At 42.2% G+C, this 18,608-nt stretch overlaps 1 protein-coding gene across 10 annotated transcripts in view; it reads right to left on the reverse strand.

Annotated features, from left to right (window-relative positions):
• The window catches only part of elavl4 (ELAV like neuron-specific RNA binding protein 4), a 97,628-nt gene that overhangs the window by 68,674 nt on the left and 10,346 nt on the right, over positions 1 to 18,608 (reverse strand). Inside the window, exon 1 of one of the 10 annotated variants that reach the window (XM_037769126.1) lies at positions 11,168 to 11,709. The exons of 8 other annotated variants lie outside the window; for them this stretch is intronic. In XM_037769126.1, the coding sequence (XP_037625054.1) occupies positions 11,168 to 11,176 (9 nt within the window). In that variant the 5' untranslated portion in view covers positions 11,177 to 11,709. Of the gene's footprint in view, positions 1 to 9,948; positions 10,254 to 11,167; positions 11,710 to 18,608 lie in introns of those variants that run through there. One more of the 10 variants, XM_037769125.1, reaches the window with a different exon arrangement.

The raw sequence follows: 18,608 nt of genomic DNA on the forward strand, positions 1-18,608 counted from the left end.
AACAAGATAAGTGGCGAAAGCAACTTCCCCAAAAGGAGTCTCTCTAAGATTATTCTCCCGGTGCACCTGAATAAGAAACTTGTAAACTCCTCTGACTGAACTCAATTTTCTGCATAATACACAGTAGGAGTTCTAATTAAAACTGGTTTGAGGCTGGAAGTGGTAATATTGGCTTTGTTGAACAGGTATTTAAAAAGCTATAAACAGCCTGGAGGTATACGATAAGAACAAAAACCTACAGCACAGCACTTCAACTGAGAACAAGGGAGAGAGAGGAACACTGGCCCGGCTGCTAAGGAGAGGCAGAGCTCGTCCTAATCTAATCACTGTTTCCTCCATCAGCTGCATCTCAGACACAGCCTGCTAGTGTGTGTGTGTGTGTGTGTGTGTGTGTGTGCCTTGCAGCAAAGGCATAGAGCTAAATCACATAGACACAAACCGACCGTTGTACTGGAGAATTCATTCCACCGCCTTGGGTACTGTGTGTGTGTGTGTGTGTGAGGGTGCGGCTGAGTGTATGTCAGTGTGTGTGTGCCTCCGCTAATCTGGTTATTGATTCAGCTCTGAACCGGAGCTCATATAATCAAATAGCTGCGAGGGAAAAGGACAGCCGTCCGTCATCTGTCTTAATGAGTAAACAGTTTGATGGAGGCAATGAATAACTCGAAACTACATGTGGAAGTAGAGGAGGTTACTGCGTCGCTGATAGACAGACGAGCTAAAATGTGTATATCTATTCTGTGGCAAATGTTCTTCCTATGCTGAGTGACATTACGAAATATCAAATTACTTCATTCGTAAGGCTTTGTATTGACAAGAATCTGGCAATACGATCCATATCACAATACGGGGGTTACGAGTCAATATATAGCGATATATAACACATTTGTACTGCATGCAAAAGACTGCATGGTTTTTGCCCCAAACTGCATGTGATTATCATAAAGTGGGTATGTCTGTAAAGGGGAGACTCGTGGGTACCCATAGAACCCATTTTCATTCACACATCTTGAGGTCAGAGGTCAAGGGACCCCTTTGAAAATGGCCATGCCAGTTTTTCCTAGTCAAAATTTAGCACAAGTTTGGAGCGTTATTTAGCCCCCTTCGCGGCAAGCCAGAATGACATGGATGGTACCAATCGAATAGTAGCCGGGCCCCAACGCCAGACTGTCATCATACACTACTTGTTTCACTTTCTGGTCTTTGGTATAAGGTTTTCTTTGTGCTTTTTTGAACATGCCGTCACTGCAATAGCTAAACTATTTCAGCCACCCTCCAAATGCTATAAAGTTGCTTTGTACTAGTCATTACACAATCAATTTGGAGTTTGACTCGAGAATTTATAGTGAGCCCTTCTTCTGTGAAAATCTAATCTCGGTGTAACTTGATGTGAAAGTGGTGCAATTTAGAGATGGCTTCTTCTGCTGCAGCAGGAGGAGAGGAGGAGAGTGAGACACAAAGGCCTAAATGTATACGGCACAGCTAACAGACGAGGCCCGCCGGCACACCAGCTAAACCATTAAGTGTGGCGCGCATTCAAACGAGCAGATTAATCCCCCCTACTGCCGTACAGTGCGGAGTAATTGAAAATGCCCACAGGAGGCTATCCTTGCACATATACTATGGAAGCAACATATAGGAGGCTGTGGCTGATTGCCATAGGAAATACTGCGACTGTGTTACAGCATGTGCCGGAGAAACCAGGAGATAGCACACATCTATCTCTCGTTTTCTTTTTTCTTTCTGACTTTTTCCTCTCTCTACCTCCCCATATCAACGTGACAGGTGCTGTTCATGCCTGCTGCTGACGTTTATCAGTCTCGATAAGCATCACATTCCCTCCATTTCCCTCTAGTTATACTGTGTAGGAAGGATACCATGCCTGTCGATTGGAAGGGGAATATGCATTGTGAGAATCCATATTCCTGTTGGGACAAACAACCTCCTTTATCAGAATTATTAGGGCTACACCTATCTCCCGATTCAATACTATCACGTTACTTGGGTGCCGACTCGAAATGTATTATGATTTATTGCGATTTTTGTTAACCTTTTTAACACTAAACCATGGGTTGAATCATATACTTCTAGGGACTTCTACATTAGAAAATATCTAACTTAATACATTAAAATGTTTGATTTTCAGCATGCATTTAGTCAAATATATCAGCGTTTAACATTTCCAGTCCATGACAGAGTTAGCATGCAGCTTTAGCCATGATGTCTAGCTCTGCTTTTCCTGGCAACGTGTGAAACCCAAAGTGTTTCCATACTGTACTGTATGTGTAGTGTTTACCACGTTGGATTTAAAATGTGAGGGTGCCGATCGTATCTCCGCGGACCCTTTTCTGCTTTCTCGTCTCACTGCGGCTGGCTGTGTTTTTTTTTTGTTTAGACGGATACAGAACGGATATGATGTCACATTATTCTGACTACAACAATAAAAGCGGTAATTTCCTTCTACCTCCGCATAGACTCAAATGAAACAAATCGATTCTGGCATTAAAAAATCTATTTCAAAATCGTAAGAAAAAAAAGAAAAACGTGATACATAGGTGAAGCGATTTTTATTCCCACCCCTAAAAATGACCATCTCAAACTGTGACCTGTTAACTGCCAGTGGGTGCAGCTGGTTGGCTAGCTCTGCTACGTCAAAAAGGCAAACCAAACCTCTGACTGACGAGAGAAAATAGCCAGGTTTTATCTACCTCCGTGCCTGCATTTTCTCTTAATAATTCACAAGGTTTCATTTTTAGAAGAAGGCTGTCAGCTCCAGTATTATGCTCTCTATGTACAGTGGCCCTGATCTTTATGAGTCATGGACCACAACTGACTCGCAGATGGACCTTCGACATCCCCTCTCCTCCCGCTGTGTGATTTTCCAGTGTCTCTGTATGCTGCATAGAGCAAGATCAGCCTTTTTTTTTGTCCCTGTGTTGGTGTTGCTATTGCTGAGATAAGGCAGGCTAGAGGCTGTCATGTGGGATGCTGTGTTTGTAGGCCCTAATGTGTCTATTACCAACCACAATGGTGCCATTTTGTAGCATGTTCGGTTGCATGTTCAATCTATAATTCATCCGGCTACAGAAATGTATAAATGTTTAATATGTCAGAGGCGGCGAGGACTGTCGAAAGCGTGACCTTGAAACGTCCTTTAAACATCACACAGCAACAGCGCTGGGGCCAGTTAAGCTGCCGAAGCCAAACAACAGGCAACGTGCGCACATATACACACACACACACACACACACACACGCACACACACACACACACACACACGCTCACAGCCTGTCTGCCTGCTGATGCTTTCCGCTGCTTTCTGTTCTCTTTTTTTTTTTCCTGGGATGCAAAATGCAGATGAGATGAGTCAGCCGCTTGTGCACAGTCTCAGGAGAAACTGCCACTCAAATCCAAACATCTGTATGAATACCAAAACACACACGGTACAGTGGAGGATGAGAGGAAGAGAGGGAGGAAGGAAGGGAGGGAGAGAGAGAGAGAGAGAGAGAGGATGGAGAAAGAATGAGCAGTAAAGTAGCTAAGAAAGCCAGTGTTCCTCTCTCCTTCTTTGTCGGAACAAAGAGCTATATACACATGAATACCTCTTTCCTCCCACTGTATTTTCCATCAGGATATTTATTCTGAAAAGCAGCGATGCACAACAAGGGCTCGGTCCTGTGTTTGCTAGTGGGCTGAGGCGCTAACACTCCCCAGCTGATTATGTGTCTGTCTGTAGCAGTTTGAGCTGCTGCCAAAGGAATTAGGTCTAGTATTTGTGAATGCTGCTCCCCTCACAGCAGAATGCCTTGCCATGCCTCTCAGATTTCTAGCATTTTAAAAAGCGAGGGGGGGAAAAAAAACAACATTTTAAATAAATGAAGGAAATCGCTGTGGAAGCCTATTAAATTTTCAACGTGACCGTTTTGTGAGTCTTCATGTGTGTTTAGGCTTCACACAAAAGGAATATTTAAAAACCAAAGCGTGCTAATTGGGACAGAGATTGTTACAGCAGCTTCTTATTCAAACAGGCTTTTGGTTCATTAACTGCTTCCATCCGGCTTTTGTTTAAAGGAAAATGGAAAAGACATTTAAAGACAATAAAAAATTTTTTGCGATATTTGTACAGACACTGTACCACCAAAATACTGAGAGATTGCTTAATGCACTCACATAATACATGCCAAAGCAATGGCAAAACCTCTTAGCTCAAGTGTAAGGGCAAAAAGAGAAAAAATTACTTTGTCTTCTTCAGCTGTGTATCTTAGTCGTGTCATGTCACACATTAATCAAATCTTTACTTTGTAATAGCAGCTATATTTTTAACCACCAGCCGACGGAGTTAATCATATTAGCGTCGTGAAGTATATACATATTTTGCATGAGAATAATTCAATCATTTTTCTTAAAATTCGGTGTTGCTGATTTAATTTTGCAGGTGTTTGATTATAGCATGAATTTACAGACTAGTTTAAATACGGAATTATTGAGTATGGAGAGAGGACCTGATGCCCTACAAAGTAAATTAAAATGTTTGTGGGTTTACTTTAAGGTTCTCTATATAATATCCAGAGCATATATAGCAGCAAACAACTATTCACTATGTAAAGATATAGAGGAGTAATGTCTACCTGAGCAGAGAGTGAAGTCACTCTCCCTCTATGTGTGTTGTAATCCGAGCTTCTACGTGCTTTGTTTACGTAGCCGGGCTGGCCACATGTGCATGTTCGTGCATGTGAGCATGCCCCACTGGCTAGCTCATGGCCACCACTCTGCACTGAACTCATATGGCGGTTACAGACGAGGGGGGGCATCATTGCGAAAGCGTAATACCCACCCTCTGGTTCCTCCCCCGGGTTAGCACTGTTAGCTCTGTCAGCACTGTATCTGTTGTTTGCACTGTTAGCACCGTTAACTGCAAGCCGCCTGCTCAGCTGTCACCATGTTGAGAGCCGTTTGAAAGCAATAGAAATGCTCTTAATTTTGAATTTAGCACCTTTAACAAGTTAAATATCATACTGTTGTGAGTTTCCACCTAATCAAGATAAAATAAAGAGCAAAACACTTCTGTACGGCCTTGCAGGAGTACCCCAGTTGTGCTTGGAGAGATCAAGCAAATGTAATCAACTTATATCTCTGGCTATATGTCACTATAACCTCCATCTAGTACCACACTCTAAGCCTCATTACGACCTGGGGTCAACGTTAATGCAGAAAACATGCAATATACAGCTGAATGACTGGTGTCTACTTCTCTGAGCTGCGACCGATCCTTTTGTCTACACCTGACAGGGGCTGGCCATTTACCTAATGATAGAGGGGACATGTACAGCATGTCACTAACGAATATTTTCATTGTCGATTAACGTGTTGATTATTTCCTTGATAGTTGTTTGGTCTATAAAATGTCAAAAAATTGTGAAAAATTCGGTTTTCCAAGCCCAAGATGACAATCCTCAAATGTCTTGTTTTGATCACAACTCAAAAATATTCAGTTTACCGTCATAGAGGAGTAAAGAAACGAGAAAATATTCACATTTAAGAAGCTGGAATCAGAGAATTTGGACTTTTTCTTCTTAAAAAATAACTTACACCAATGAATCGATTATCATAATAGCTGGCGATTAATTTAATAGTTGACAACTAATCGATTAATTGATGCAGCTCTACACCGGACACACACACTAAATATTTACTGTATGTGTACCCACATATTAATTAACAACTATACCGTATACATGAACTACGAACATAAACACATGATGTGGCCATCTGACATCTCAGCATTCTGTAGTTAATTACTGTGGATGTGATGAACTGTAGCGCAACCTCTGAATGTGAGAAACTCATGAAACAACATTAACGGCAGCACAACCAAACACACAGCATACAAATGCTAAAGGCCCTCTACGCAGCTAGTGTTTACCTCTCGTCCCTCGACAAAGTCTATTTTTATTAAAAGTCAGTTTAAGACATCATGCCGAGAAATGCACAATGCACGACCAGCCACAAACAACAAGTCAAACCCACACCATGCATTATTCACCTCCACCAAAATAGATGTTTTTTCTGCTGCTCAGTAAAAAAAAATCAAAACTATCAAATTAGCCGTACACCATCATGGAAACTCTTTCTAAAAGCAAATAAACACACTGGGCCCAAGAGAACAGCTTAAAGGAAGTAAAAATAGGATTTTGTTATTCTGTGATGAAGATCTTAACAGAGCACTGTAATCTGGGTGGTCTGTCCTCAGTTTGTTAGCTGTTAGTTTATCACAACGAGAGGTGTCAATTGGTCGAGGAATGATCTAGTTTTGTTTTTAAATTATTTCACAGAAGCTAAATGTAATAAGACCATCAAACATTACACCTGGGACGATACTTCTATCTACCGATTCAATACTATCACGATACTTGGGTACCGATTCGATATGTGTTAAGATTTTTAATTATTGCAATTCGATATTACGATGTATTGTGTTTTTTGTGAACTTTTTTTTAACCATAGACCATGGGAAGAAGTTGAATCACAAATAGAAGCACAGGTATTCTCTACCTGAAGGGCATTGCTGCCTGTCGCACCTCCGCCAGTGCCACCGGGCCAGCTGCAGGGTCCTCAGCTGGGAGCCACCCTTCACAGATGTTTTGCCCCTTTGATCGCCAGAACATCTCAAGGTTGTGGAGCTCCCTGCAGCTGACCCTAGGATCCTTTCCTGTCCCACTTTGTGTCTTTCCTTCTGAACCAAAGCCAGAAGCTCCCTTGCTCCGCCTCCTCAGCCAGTTCTTTAAGTGCCTTCCTCTGCCTGGATCCGGTAATTTCAAGAGCCTTTAGGAATTGTGGATGGATTTTCCAATGACAATACACTTATAGGGAAAATCTCTAAATTGATAACAGTAAAAATATTTGATTTTGTGTCTGCATGTAGTCAAATACATCAATCGTCATTGTCAGGAATTATTACATTTTTTCTAGCAACCCAAAAATCAAAGACATTTCCCAAAATTTCACAAATTAGTGGTATTTTCTTTTTGATTATGTACATGTAACATGTTTGATTGTTTTATACTTGTAGTGTATATAATCCAATTAATCCTATTTCCATACACGTATTTTGTATATACAGTTCCCTTTGTTAACACCTTAGTTTGAAAACAAGACGTAGTCGCACGTGAACACTTCCGCTAACTTCGCCAAGTCCGTCGCCAGCTCTCCCGCTAGCTCTGTTCTCTTTAAACATCCATGCTCAGCTCCAGCGGAGCCGTTTGACTGTATTTAACATTAATGTCAGTATATGGGTGCTCTACAGTTGTAGCGTCAGCTGATTTAACCACAGAGATGCGAGTGATGGCTGGCTTGACCGCAATACGATAACATTTCCTGTCCATGACAGAGTTAGCATGTAGCTTTTAACCATGATGTCTAGCTCTGCTTTTCCTGGCAATGTGTGAAACCCAAAGTGTTTTCCATACTTTGCTGTATGTGTAGTGTTTAACACTTTGGATTTAAAATGTGAGGGTTCAGGTCCTATCCACGTGGACCCTCCGGCGTTTTCTGCTTTCTCGTCGCTTTGTTTTGGTTGAAACGGATATGACGTCACGTTACTCACCACAGCAAGAAAAGCGGTAATTTGCTTCTACCTCCGTATAGACTCAAATGAAGCAAATATATCAATTCTGGCATTAAAAAATGTATTTCAAAATTGTAAAAAAAAAGCAATACATACAGGTTAAGCTTAAACTCCTCTATCCTGCTAACACTAAGAATTGATATTTCTACTACTAGCACCATGCAAAGCAATTAAAGGTCTGTTCATCTACATATATAAATATATGATGACACACCCACCTAATCCTAGAGAGCTAATGTTTGAGCATAGGAACACAGGGGAGAAGATTACGAGCCAATTGTTCCTGTGTCTGAACCACTTCCCCTCCTCTCTCTCTCTCTCTCACTCTCTATTTGCGTGGTGTTTAATCAGCCTCTAGTTAACCGTGTCACTCTGCATCTGGACACACGTCAGTCGGACCCCCTCTGATGCACACACACACACACATACACACACAGAACTGATAACACACACACATTACAGGCTATCACGTAAATCAAATTGACGAACGTGTCTTTATTGTCCTGTTACTTTTTACTTTTATTTCTTTATTTGTTTGCTCGTCATCCGCCATCTCTTACTCGATGTCTGTGAATCATCTCCATTGTTTTCTTCAGACCTATAATCACCCCGGGGACTACATATCCACACACCTATCCTTATCTTATGTCTCTCTGATCTTCAATTACATGTAAATCACTGAGCACACACACTCGGTCGGTGCACTGTAGCTAATAAATTCCTCACACACCCCACCCTATTAGCATTGATGTGTAACCTTGGAGCTCACGGTGTTCTGCCTGAGGGTATCAGAGCCACTGTATGTTTGTGTGTATCTGTGCATGTGTGTGTGTGTGTGTGAAATGATAGCCTGTCCCCCACTGGTTCCCATCAGGAGGTTTTATGGTGCAATCTCACATATATTGCCTCCAATACTGATGAACATTCGAGTCTTTCACTCCCTTCCTTTTCATTCTTCTTTCATGTCCATTCCTTCAACCCCTCTGTAAATAACACCAGCCCAATCTGTATATACGGTATAAACAATATACACTCTTTCTCATCAGCTACTGCTAGGCCCCCTCTATCTATGCACTGCTAGCCGTGAGTGTCCAGGGAGACGTCATACCGGCAGCTAACGTCACTACTAGCCGAGTCGCCAAACAAGGGAGTCGCCTTTCGTTTCAATTAGCATTTTGATTGCATCCGATGGAGAGCAGCCAGCGCGCAAACAATCAAACATGAACTTGCCGACAGATGAATAATGTCCTTCGTGCAAATAACAAAAAGTGAGTCAGAAGATATTGAAAACAGACGGATGCACTGAGAATGCAAAATAACATTGACGCCATAGCGGTGACGCAGTGTCGGCAATGAAATCAAATACACGACAGGTGAAAACGACAGCAGGAATAAATATGGCCGTTAGTTTCGCTAGTCAAACCTCTCGCTCTGCCGCCTGGATGTGATGGATGAATGGATGCAAAGTTAAAGTAGAGTCTCAGGAAGCTGAGCAAAGCAGATTGCTTATAGGTTGTGATAATTTCTCTCATGTCAACACCAACTCGCACAAAAGCCAAACACATAATTGAGAATATAGTCACTCATATGAGCAATGGGTTTACAAACTTAGCACATATATTGCAATCCATGCGTGTAACTCCGACACACCTACTACTCCATCTTTCCTCTCCAGCTCTGGCACAACTTATGGCCGACACAAACTCTGCGCTGTGTACACAAGCGGCATGACGGATAACACGTCGTCTCATATAATTAACAAGGACTACTTTGCATACATGAATATGAAACCCACACACAAGTCCAGTTTCTCCACCATCTCACACTACATTCAGCATCAATGTGCATTCCATCTCTGCTGCAGCACTATACGCAGGTAAATATTTCAGAGTGGTGCAAAGGCAAGGAAAAAGGGGGGGACACCTCCAGCCCTGGCTGGCTTCAACGTAAAATGGGTGCTGTTCCCCCCCCCCGATTTAACCCTTCCCTCCCTTCCACATCATTCCCTACCTCTACTCCTGCCTCCACACCTCTCCTCTTAGCATATTTGGCTCCGTCCCTCCATCTGTCTCCCTCATCCTTGCCCACGTCAGTCCTAACCCCCCCCTGCTGTATCCTCCTTCCCTCGTATGAAGCAACTTAACATTCTGCACAGCAAAATAGTTTAATAGTAGCACTGCATTGCCTGTGCTGAAAGAGTATTACGTCCTGACTGTGGGTGATAGTATATATCTACAAGCTGCTCTGAGCCACTGGAGGCAAAATGAAGCGATGGTTTAACAATGCACAGTGGAGTGTATAGTGGCAGTGGCTTCTTTCCTTACCATCTTAAACCCATTCCACTCCATTTGGGAGACGCCGGCCGTTGTCTCACGCTCTCTCTTTCTCCACACACAACAGCAAACGCCTCAGCAAAAGAAGAATCCCCTACACTCTCTCTTTCTCTCACACACTCTCTCTAAGCTGCCTTAGTCTCCTCTCACTCTTCCTGTGTCTGCTCGAGTTCTCAGCGGTGAGCAGGGAGCAGCATACTAGAGGCGTATACGGAGCAGAGCATCGCCTTCTTCCACAGATGCTGAGAGGAGAATGGTGAGCCTGGATGAGAGAGGAGAGAGAGAGTGCTGAGCTGCAGCATCCTCCCTCCCCATCCCCTCCCTCCCTCCTTCCCACAGCCACCCGCCCAGTCTCCTGCTCAGCTGGAAGGTCAGAGCACCGCCCACTCTCCATCACCAACCACCTCTCTGTTCCTCTCTCTGATTGGCTCCTTGGCTTGCCTGTCAGACCTCCCCCTCCCCTCGGTGTTAACACCTTCGCTCTCTGGCTGGCTCGGAGCCCTCGTCGGCACACGCCAGCCTCAGCCTGCTTTTGGCAGAGAAAAGGCTTTCTGGATCCCAGCAAAGCAATCAATCGCTGCTGCTGCTGAGGTCTGTTGCTTGAGTGAGCCGAGCAGAGAGCAGCGCAGCTCTGGGAGAGTGATTGCAGCCTCCGGCTCTATATGGTCGGCCTAATAGGATGCCTGCGCAGCACTGTGTATAGAAATGAGCTATTTAGTGGATGCATGTTAAAATCCAAATGTGCATTTACATGAACGTACAAACACTATCTCATATGTCTCTTTCCTTTACGCACAAAACACACACTTTTACGCACAGAACTGATTGTCTTACAGAATAATGAATGAAGTATTTCAGGAATTGTAGATGCAAATATTACTACATTGTTTCAAATTAAAAGCACCAAAAAAAATGATGATAACTCATAATTTGCATTTGTTTTTAAGGGTTTAAATGAGATAAGAGAACGACACACACCTGTCCATACAGGTGTAGCCTATAAATGTGACTCTTTTTAAATAATCTAACTGTAATAAATCAATGTGTACAATATGCTGTAGGCAAAATAAATCAGTATACGGTCTCTACCTGTCTGCCTGCTGCGGTACATGGTGACATTAAAGCCCGACTGACTGGTTGCACATTATATCAGCATTAATGAATGGAGCAAACAGGTATGCGATGGTAAAGCTGCGGTATATCTACTCACCATGACCATTCTCGTGTCAGGCTGTCGGCGTTACGGTAGTCTCGGCGGACAAAGTGTAAAAAGCTGCCGGTAAAGTGAGCGAGCAGAGCGGGATGGAGTATCGGCAGCGTGCCGGTGGAGGAGAGGAGAGGAGAGGAGAGGAGAGGATGAATGAACCGACGCGCTGGAGTCTAGTGAGTCTAGTGAGTCTCGCGCAGCCACAAACTAACCAGAGCGGAGAGGAGGATGGGAGTAAAGACATGCAGCTCTATCCGGTGATAGAGGGAGGAAAACGTGGAAAGCTAAAAAAGAGAATCCACTCAAAAGGAAAAGGTTGAGAGAAAACACCCCTCTACCTTTCCCCCCCCTAAAAAAAGCCATTTACGACATGTCCAGTCACCTCGCAGGCGGTCTCCCATTGGCTGGATGAGAGAGAAGGAGGCAGGCTCGTGTGGTGCTCCTTCCTCGGAAGCATCATCATACTAAAGCAGCAGTTAAAGGTCCCTTATTATAAAAAAAAGTGAGATTTTCATGTTTTTTTTACTATTAAGCAGGTTTAAGTCCTATATAAATACTGTGAAAGTATCGAAACGCTCAATCCACAGGGAAATACACACAGCCCGTATTCAGAAACTCTGCATTTGAAACAAGCTGTCAGGATTTCTGCCCATTTATGATGTCACAAATGTACAATATTTAGACCCTTTACACGGATTTAAACGTAAACATTCTAAATGTGTCCCGGTTTATTTCCTGGTTGCAGTGTATGTGAATGTCATCAGCTTGACAGGAAGTACACATGGACCCAAACTGTTGCTTAGCAACGCAATTCTGTTGCAATTTTGTCGCAATTCCGTCGAAATGCGCTAAACGGAGCGTTTCAGAAAGAGGGTAAATACAGGTATATTTAGGCCGACAGTACGAGGAAAATAATGTGTTTTTTGAACATTACAGCATGTTAACATGTTCTAGTAGAAACACATAATACAAGTATGAACCTGAAAATGAGCACAATATTGGACCTTTAAGGTGACTTTATGTTCGTGACTGCACATAATTATCCCTCACCTGGCTGGTAATAATCATGCATACAGTCAGTGTCGTACACTTGTAGTTTATAATCGCCTTCATATACAGTATGTCCCTTCTTTTGTTGTTAAGCTTGCATAGAAAAACAGGTTATCTGCATTGTTGCTGCAGTATTTGTGTGTGTGTACACCCTGTTGTGTTAGACATGGAGCAGCAGTTCTCCTCTTTTCTTCCACCTCTAAAAAAAACAAAAAAACTCCAACATAAGGGTCTGTGCTTTAGAGTTGCAACGATTAATTGATTAGTTGTCAACTATTAAATTAATCGACAACTATTTTGATAAGCGATTAATGGGATTGAGTATTTTTTAAAGAAAGAAAAGTAGGGCTGTCAATCGATTAAAATATGTAATCACAATTTATCGACTGATTGTCCATGGTTGATCTTGAATTAATCGCACATTTTTTCTGTAAAACATGTACCTTAAAGGGAGAGTATTTAATAGTCTGAAAATGACAAATATTGAAAAACTGAGCCCACTAAAGCCTAAAAATCTCAAGTTGTGTTAATGCGTTAAAGAAATTAGTGGTGTTAAAACTAATTTGCGTTAACTTGCTATTATTGCGTTAACTTTGACAGCCCTAAAAATCACTGACCGATATTTTTCATAATTTTCGGACTTTTTATTGACCAAACGACTAATCAGTTAATCAAGAAAATAATCGACAGATTAATCAACAGTGAAAATAATCGTTAGTTTCAGCCCCACTGTATTTCTCAGTGGTCTTAAAGTCACTCCGCCCCAAAAGAGCTCTTCTTAAAGCAGTTGCTTCTTTTAGAATTGTGTTAACTGTAGTATGCACCATATAAGTAACGGGGCACAAAAAGTAAGGTCTATTGTTTTGAGGAGTAATTATACACAAGTTAATCACATGCTACTATCAAATTACTCCCGAACACACTGACAATTTATAATAATCACTAAAGTTTATAGATAATATATAGCCTATTTATGAAAAAGCAAATTCTCCATGCCCAGCAGCAAACAGGTTGATTTAGTCCCGCTGGCCCCTATTGTATCTCAGCCAGACAAGAAGAGGGAGCTCTTGCTTCCTTTAACACGGTTACCTGGCAGGCAGGAGAGGCTTTACCTTCACACCTACACACACATGCATACACTAAGAATGCACATAACACATGTTGGCCCACACCATACTTGACAAGCACAAATAAGCATATTCATGTGCACACACACACACAGTATACAACACACTGTCTCACAAATGCTCTGACACATTCAAGCACCTTATGCTGTAGATATAAACATGTAGCCTCACGTAGCTGACTTTATAACACATTGCTCTTACACCGGTCAAGGTGCCAGACAACAGATCAAAACAAGATCAATTTCCCAGCACTCGATCTTACAGTTTCCTTTGTGTTCCACACAGCAATAAGAGGAAGCCAGCAAGCCAACGCTTATTCACATGCTGGTTTGTTTCAATTAGCATTCAGCTGTGTGGCATGAGGCCTGACAGGAGCTAATGTAACTAGTGGACGTCCATTAAGCCTTTCTCTGCCCCAACCACCTCAAGACCTGTCCTGACCATACTTGCCAACCCACCCGACATCTAATGCAAATCAGGTCCAGTATGAATCAGTGGGCTACCTCCAGGCCTGAAAAGTGAAGCCAATGCTGAAGTGCCTTAAACTTGCATTTTTTTCTAATAGCCAGCAGGGGGCGACTCCTCTGGTTGCAAAAAGAAGTCAGATTGTAAAGATGTCAATGAGAAAATGACCCTACTTCTCACTTGATTTAGTACCTCAGTAAACATTGTAAACATGAGCTTTTGGTCTCAATCGCTAGTTTCAAGTCTTCTTCAATACAGCAAGATGTTCATTTAGTAAATTATGGACCCATTTAGAGTCAAATAGACCATAAAGCAGGATATGCTTTAGGGCGTGGCTACCTTGTGATTGACAGGTTGCTTAGTGCTACCACAGCGTTTTCCGGTCTGGGAGTTGTCTGTGTTTCCGTCTTACAACTTGAACCCTTTCACAGTGTGTTTTCAGTTCGTGAAAGTTAATTATAACCTTTTTGGTTGCCTGAAAATGTCTTATTCAGTGATCGTTTGCGCTTAGCTCCACCCTTGTGTCACTTCTGGTTGCAAAAAATCATATAACATAGTCTATATACAGACTATGTTATGAATTGATAAAACGATGCCCTCCGGAACTCACTAATGGCCCAACTGCGCCCACACAATCCACTGCGAAGCCACATTGTGAACAGTGCATGATATACTATACAGCATGTACCACATTTACAGTATTCATACAAATATGAATTGTGAATTTCAACCACACACTCAAAGAGCTAGCTACACAAATGAGCTCCCAAATGAGCACACTGAAAGAATAATGTCAGAGAGAGGAAGAACAGGAAGAAGACAAACTGTTATGAATGATAAGGCCAGATCTGGCAGACTGAAAAAAGGGAGAGGTGAACTAAAACTCCCCAGTCTCTCCACTTCACCCCTGACCTCTCCACCTGCCCGGTTAGCTACAGCCAGCTAGCTGGCCTAGCGGAACCATGTGCCTGACATACTAATGAGAATCCTCACTACGCCTTCAATTAAGCCTGAGCAGCACTGAGGTGCACACACACACACACATGAACACATACGCACACACAGGGGAAGCTGGGCTGAACAAGCTGGCTATTGTTTCAGACAGAATAGAATATGCTGGCATTCGCAGTCTGGAGATTTGTACCGATCATACTGTATATGACACAACAGAGGAAGAGTAATGTAGAATGAAACACAAAGAAAGTGGATCAAAATAGAAGCACACCTTTGTCTATTTTCCTTTTGTTGTGTGCCTCTGTATCTTCTCCGCCAAAGAGCAGGAAGAAGCAAAAAATTTGCAGCTGAATAGGAGGCAACAAACCCACAGTTTCCTGTCCATCTTTTATCCTCCTGCTCTGACCTTTTGGATTTAATAAAGGCTTTTGGTTGGACCCGGGAAAAAAGCTTTCTCCACCTCACTGCCTCTAATATTCTCCTCCCAACCATGTTTTTATTGTCGCTTTTTTAATTCCCTACTGTAAGGAATGGAAAGTCAGATCCATGACCATGACCAAATCACATCTTTGTATGCGGTCAACTTTAACTGTTGATGTTTAGAGTGGTGATCATTTTCATATTTCATAAAGGACAGTGTTTTGAGGTTGTTTTCTCTCTCAGTGTAATATGATCCAAATAACCTTTTCTCTAAATGAGAATGTGATTTGAAAGTGAAAACAGTCTCACAGCTGACTTGCTCGGCTTGTCGTTTCGCTAAATTGCTCTACAGGACCATGATTTTATAAAGCAATGAAAGTGACTGCCCCTACTCAGTAAATTAGCTATAAACACAATCTGCTCTTTGGAGTGTGTGTGTGTGTAGTTATGATATACAGACTCATACCAAAGATGGAGCCGTGTTGCTGCCATGTCCTAGTTAAGGGTACACACTGTGCATTATAATATTGTGTATGGACAGATGGAGGGAGTGGTTGAGATAGTCTATCAAGGGCATCCATGCTGAGATGCTTTACGGTGTGGATACTAGAGATATTGCAGTGAAGCTTATTATCTTGTAGACTTGGCCGTTCCCTCCTTAGTTTATGTCTGTCCGTGAATAAAATGCAATACAGCGCTGAATAAATGTAAAAATGTCAAAGAAGTAATTAAGGGTAATGACTAAAAAAGACTTTCTTAATGAGTTTGCACAAAAAATAAGTGCATAGCGTTGATTGGATGCATTATTTGGCATTATTGGATGATGACTGATGCTGAATAGTTTTTGAGGAGGCGAATGATATTTCTTTTCCTCTTGTAAAGTTTTGAAAGTTAAAAAGCTTTTGTGGCTTTAACCCAGGAGGGCCGGCCGTACTTGTCAGCAACAAGAAACCCCATCTCACTGATTGGCTCTGGCTCACATCCATAAACACACACACACTCATGCACAACTGAAGCCATACACACACAAACACATGCAATGCACAGGCATACGCGCCAGCCGGCGCACATACAAACACACACTTTGGTTTATGAAGTGCGTCACTTTCTGACAGTTTGACTGCAGTGGAACTTAAGATTTAAAGCTAGGGTTGGTATTCATGAGAAACTAGCAAGAGTATGCTAGATTTTAAATATGATCCAACCAAAAAACCCAGCCCAGTGCTGCCAACTCTTTTCCGATGAAAGTAGCTAGCAGCACTAGCTCCACAAATCACTAAATCTAGCGAGAAAGTCGCCAAGTCGTCAATAATGAAAGCCCGTCCCTTCAGACCTCCCTCCAAAGCCACTCCCTCAAAATTAATATTATTCCAGCATTAACAGGCTTTGTACTTCATCAAACTCCTCCTACAGATTTAATCAGATCAACTTCAAATTTGGTCAGTACAATCTAAAGATCTTTGCCATCAAAAGATATCAAACATGAACGTTTTCATGCAACACTGTTGCCGTGGCGTGGCGCCGAAAAAGCGCCTTTCACCATAAAACAGTCGATTTGACGGAAACTTTCAGGGTATGTTTCAGGTTGATATGTGGACATATCTTGTAGGTATCGTGATGATTGACCCAATGGTTGTGGAGTTAGTAGGGCTGTTCTGTTATTTGCCTTTACCCACTTAGATATTATATTCACATTACTGATGATTATTATCAAAAATCTCATTGTTTAAATATTTTGGAAAAGCACCGATAGTTAGCCCTACAACATCGTCGCAATATTGATATCGAGGTATCTAATCTAAAATATTGTGATTTAGATTTCATTTTCTCCATATCGCCCAGTCCTAGGAGTTGACATATCAACAAGCTCTTGATAAACTTCGTCCAGTAATGATCCACAGCAAATTTGGCAGCAATCGGACCTATGTTTTAGGAGGAGATGGCAATAAATTTAAAATCGTCCAGTCATTTTCTTCAGGCTGAATGAAATGATTGGACGGGCTTAATTACAGTACAGCCACAGATACCAGATTATTTTTCTTTTTTTTGTCAGAGCATTTGATTAATTGATTGCTGTCAGGATGTAAAGAGAATTTCAAAAAATATAACAAAAAATGTTTTTGAAGAAGATTACCATCCCTAGCTTTAAAGGACTGGAGCCCAGAAGAGTGCTTCTAGCCTGCTAATCGGAAAGCAGCTAATTGCGGCTAATTGTCATGAACTCCTCCTGCCCTCCATTGTGCCCTGCTTCTCCACCCTAAACCCCTCCTAGTCACAGACCTTAATGGATTAATGCAGGCTGGTGTTGTCCCTCCTATACTCTCTCTGACTCATTCTGCGTCTCTTAAACAAACTCACGATGCTATTATCTCTGCCACGCCCTGAAAAATGTTTTTGTTGAATTTCCAGGATGGAATATACTGGTGGCACTGAACTGAACATACACAATCTACTCTGGTAGCAGCCAGCTTGTAGTAGTGTGAAAGAGCAGGCAAAGAATACACAGTATAGCAGGTTTGAATATGCAGTGTGCAGACGGTGATAATTGTGGGTGCTCTCGGTTTGAGTCTTGTTAACTGTCAGACGCAGTGTTTCAACACCTGTCTCGTGTTTCACTCTGCATAATAAGACTTCTATTTAAAGGAGGGGAAGTGAAGATGCCAGCAGAGGTGTTACCTCAAAGTGCTGGAAGAAAATACCTTGATTATTAACAAGAGAAGGGAAAACTTGTGTTTTTGCAGCAAACCTGATCTTCGCAATTGCTAGTCGGGTTCAGAGGAAATTAATGCAACCAAGGACAGAAGGCGGAAAACACAATCTGAGACTGAATTATCCCTGTTACACTGTACGACAACAACACAGTAACTGAGGATGAAAACAGTATTTTAATAGAGCTGCGAAGAACAATGTGATGCTTATCAGGCCCGGTTGATTTCGACTCAAAATATCACAGCAGTCTATGCAGTAAAACAGTCTAATACATTTAATAGCCCAGAACACACTCCTCAGTATGCCGCAGCTTACTTTTTGATTTGCCCTTGAAGGATAGATTTAGTTGCTCTATTGAAGTTCTGGCAGTAGTAGCATCTTGCTGTGCTACTCAGACTGATGATCGCCTTATTCTTGGCAGGTGTCCACCCTCTGCCGGTAACAATCAACAAATGAGAATCACAGCCTTCAACTTGCCCGTCTCCCTGCCCAGCGACAAACTCAGCATCACTGAACACCAGACACTAGACAGCTATTAACGCGATGCGGCTGTATCCGGACAACAACGGGCGCTTTGGATTCAGCTGACTTTTGTTGTTTGCTTTTAGCGTTGAGACCAGGGGCTTCATTTTCATGAATCAATGGCGCACACGGTGTGGATACTGATTTTTTGGTAATTTCATGGTCAGAGGCGCACACAGTGCACCTGCATCGCTGTT

The sequence above is a fragment of the Sebastes umbrosus genome, chromosome 5, assembly GCF_015220745.1.
Source record: "Sebastes umbrosus isolate fSebUmb1 chromosome 5, fSebUmb1.pri, whole genome shotgun sequence".
Taxonomy (NCBI): Eukaryota; Metazoa; Chordata; class Actinopteri; order Perciformes; family Sebastidae; genus Sebastes; species Sebastes umbrosus.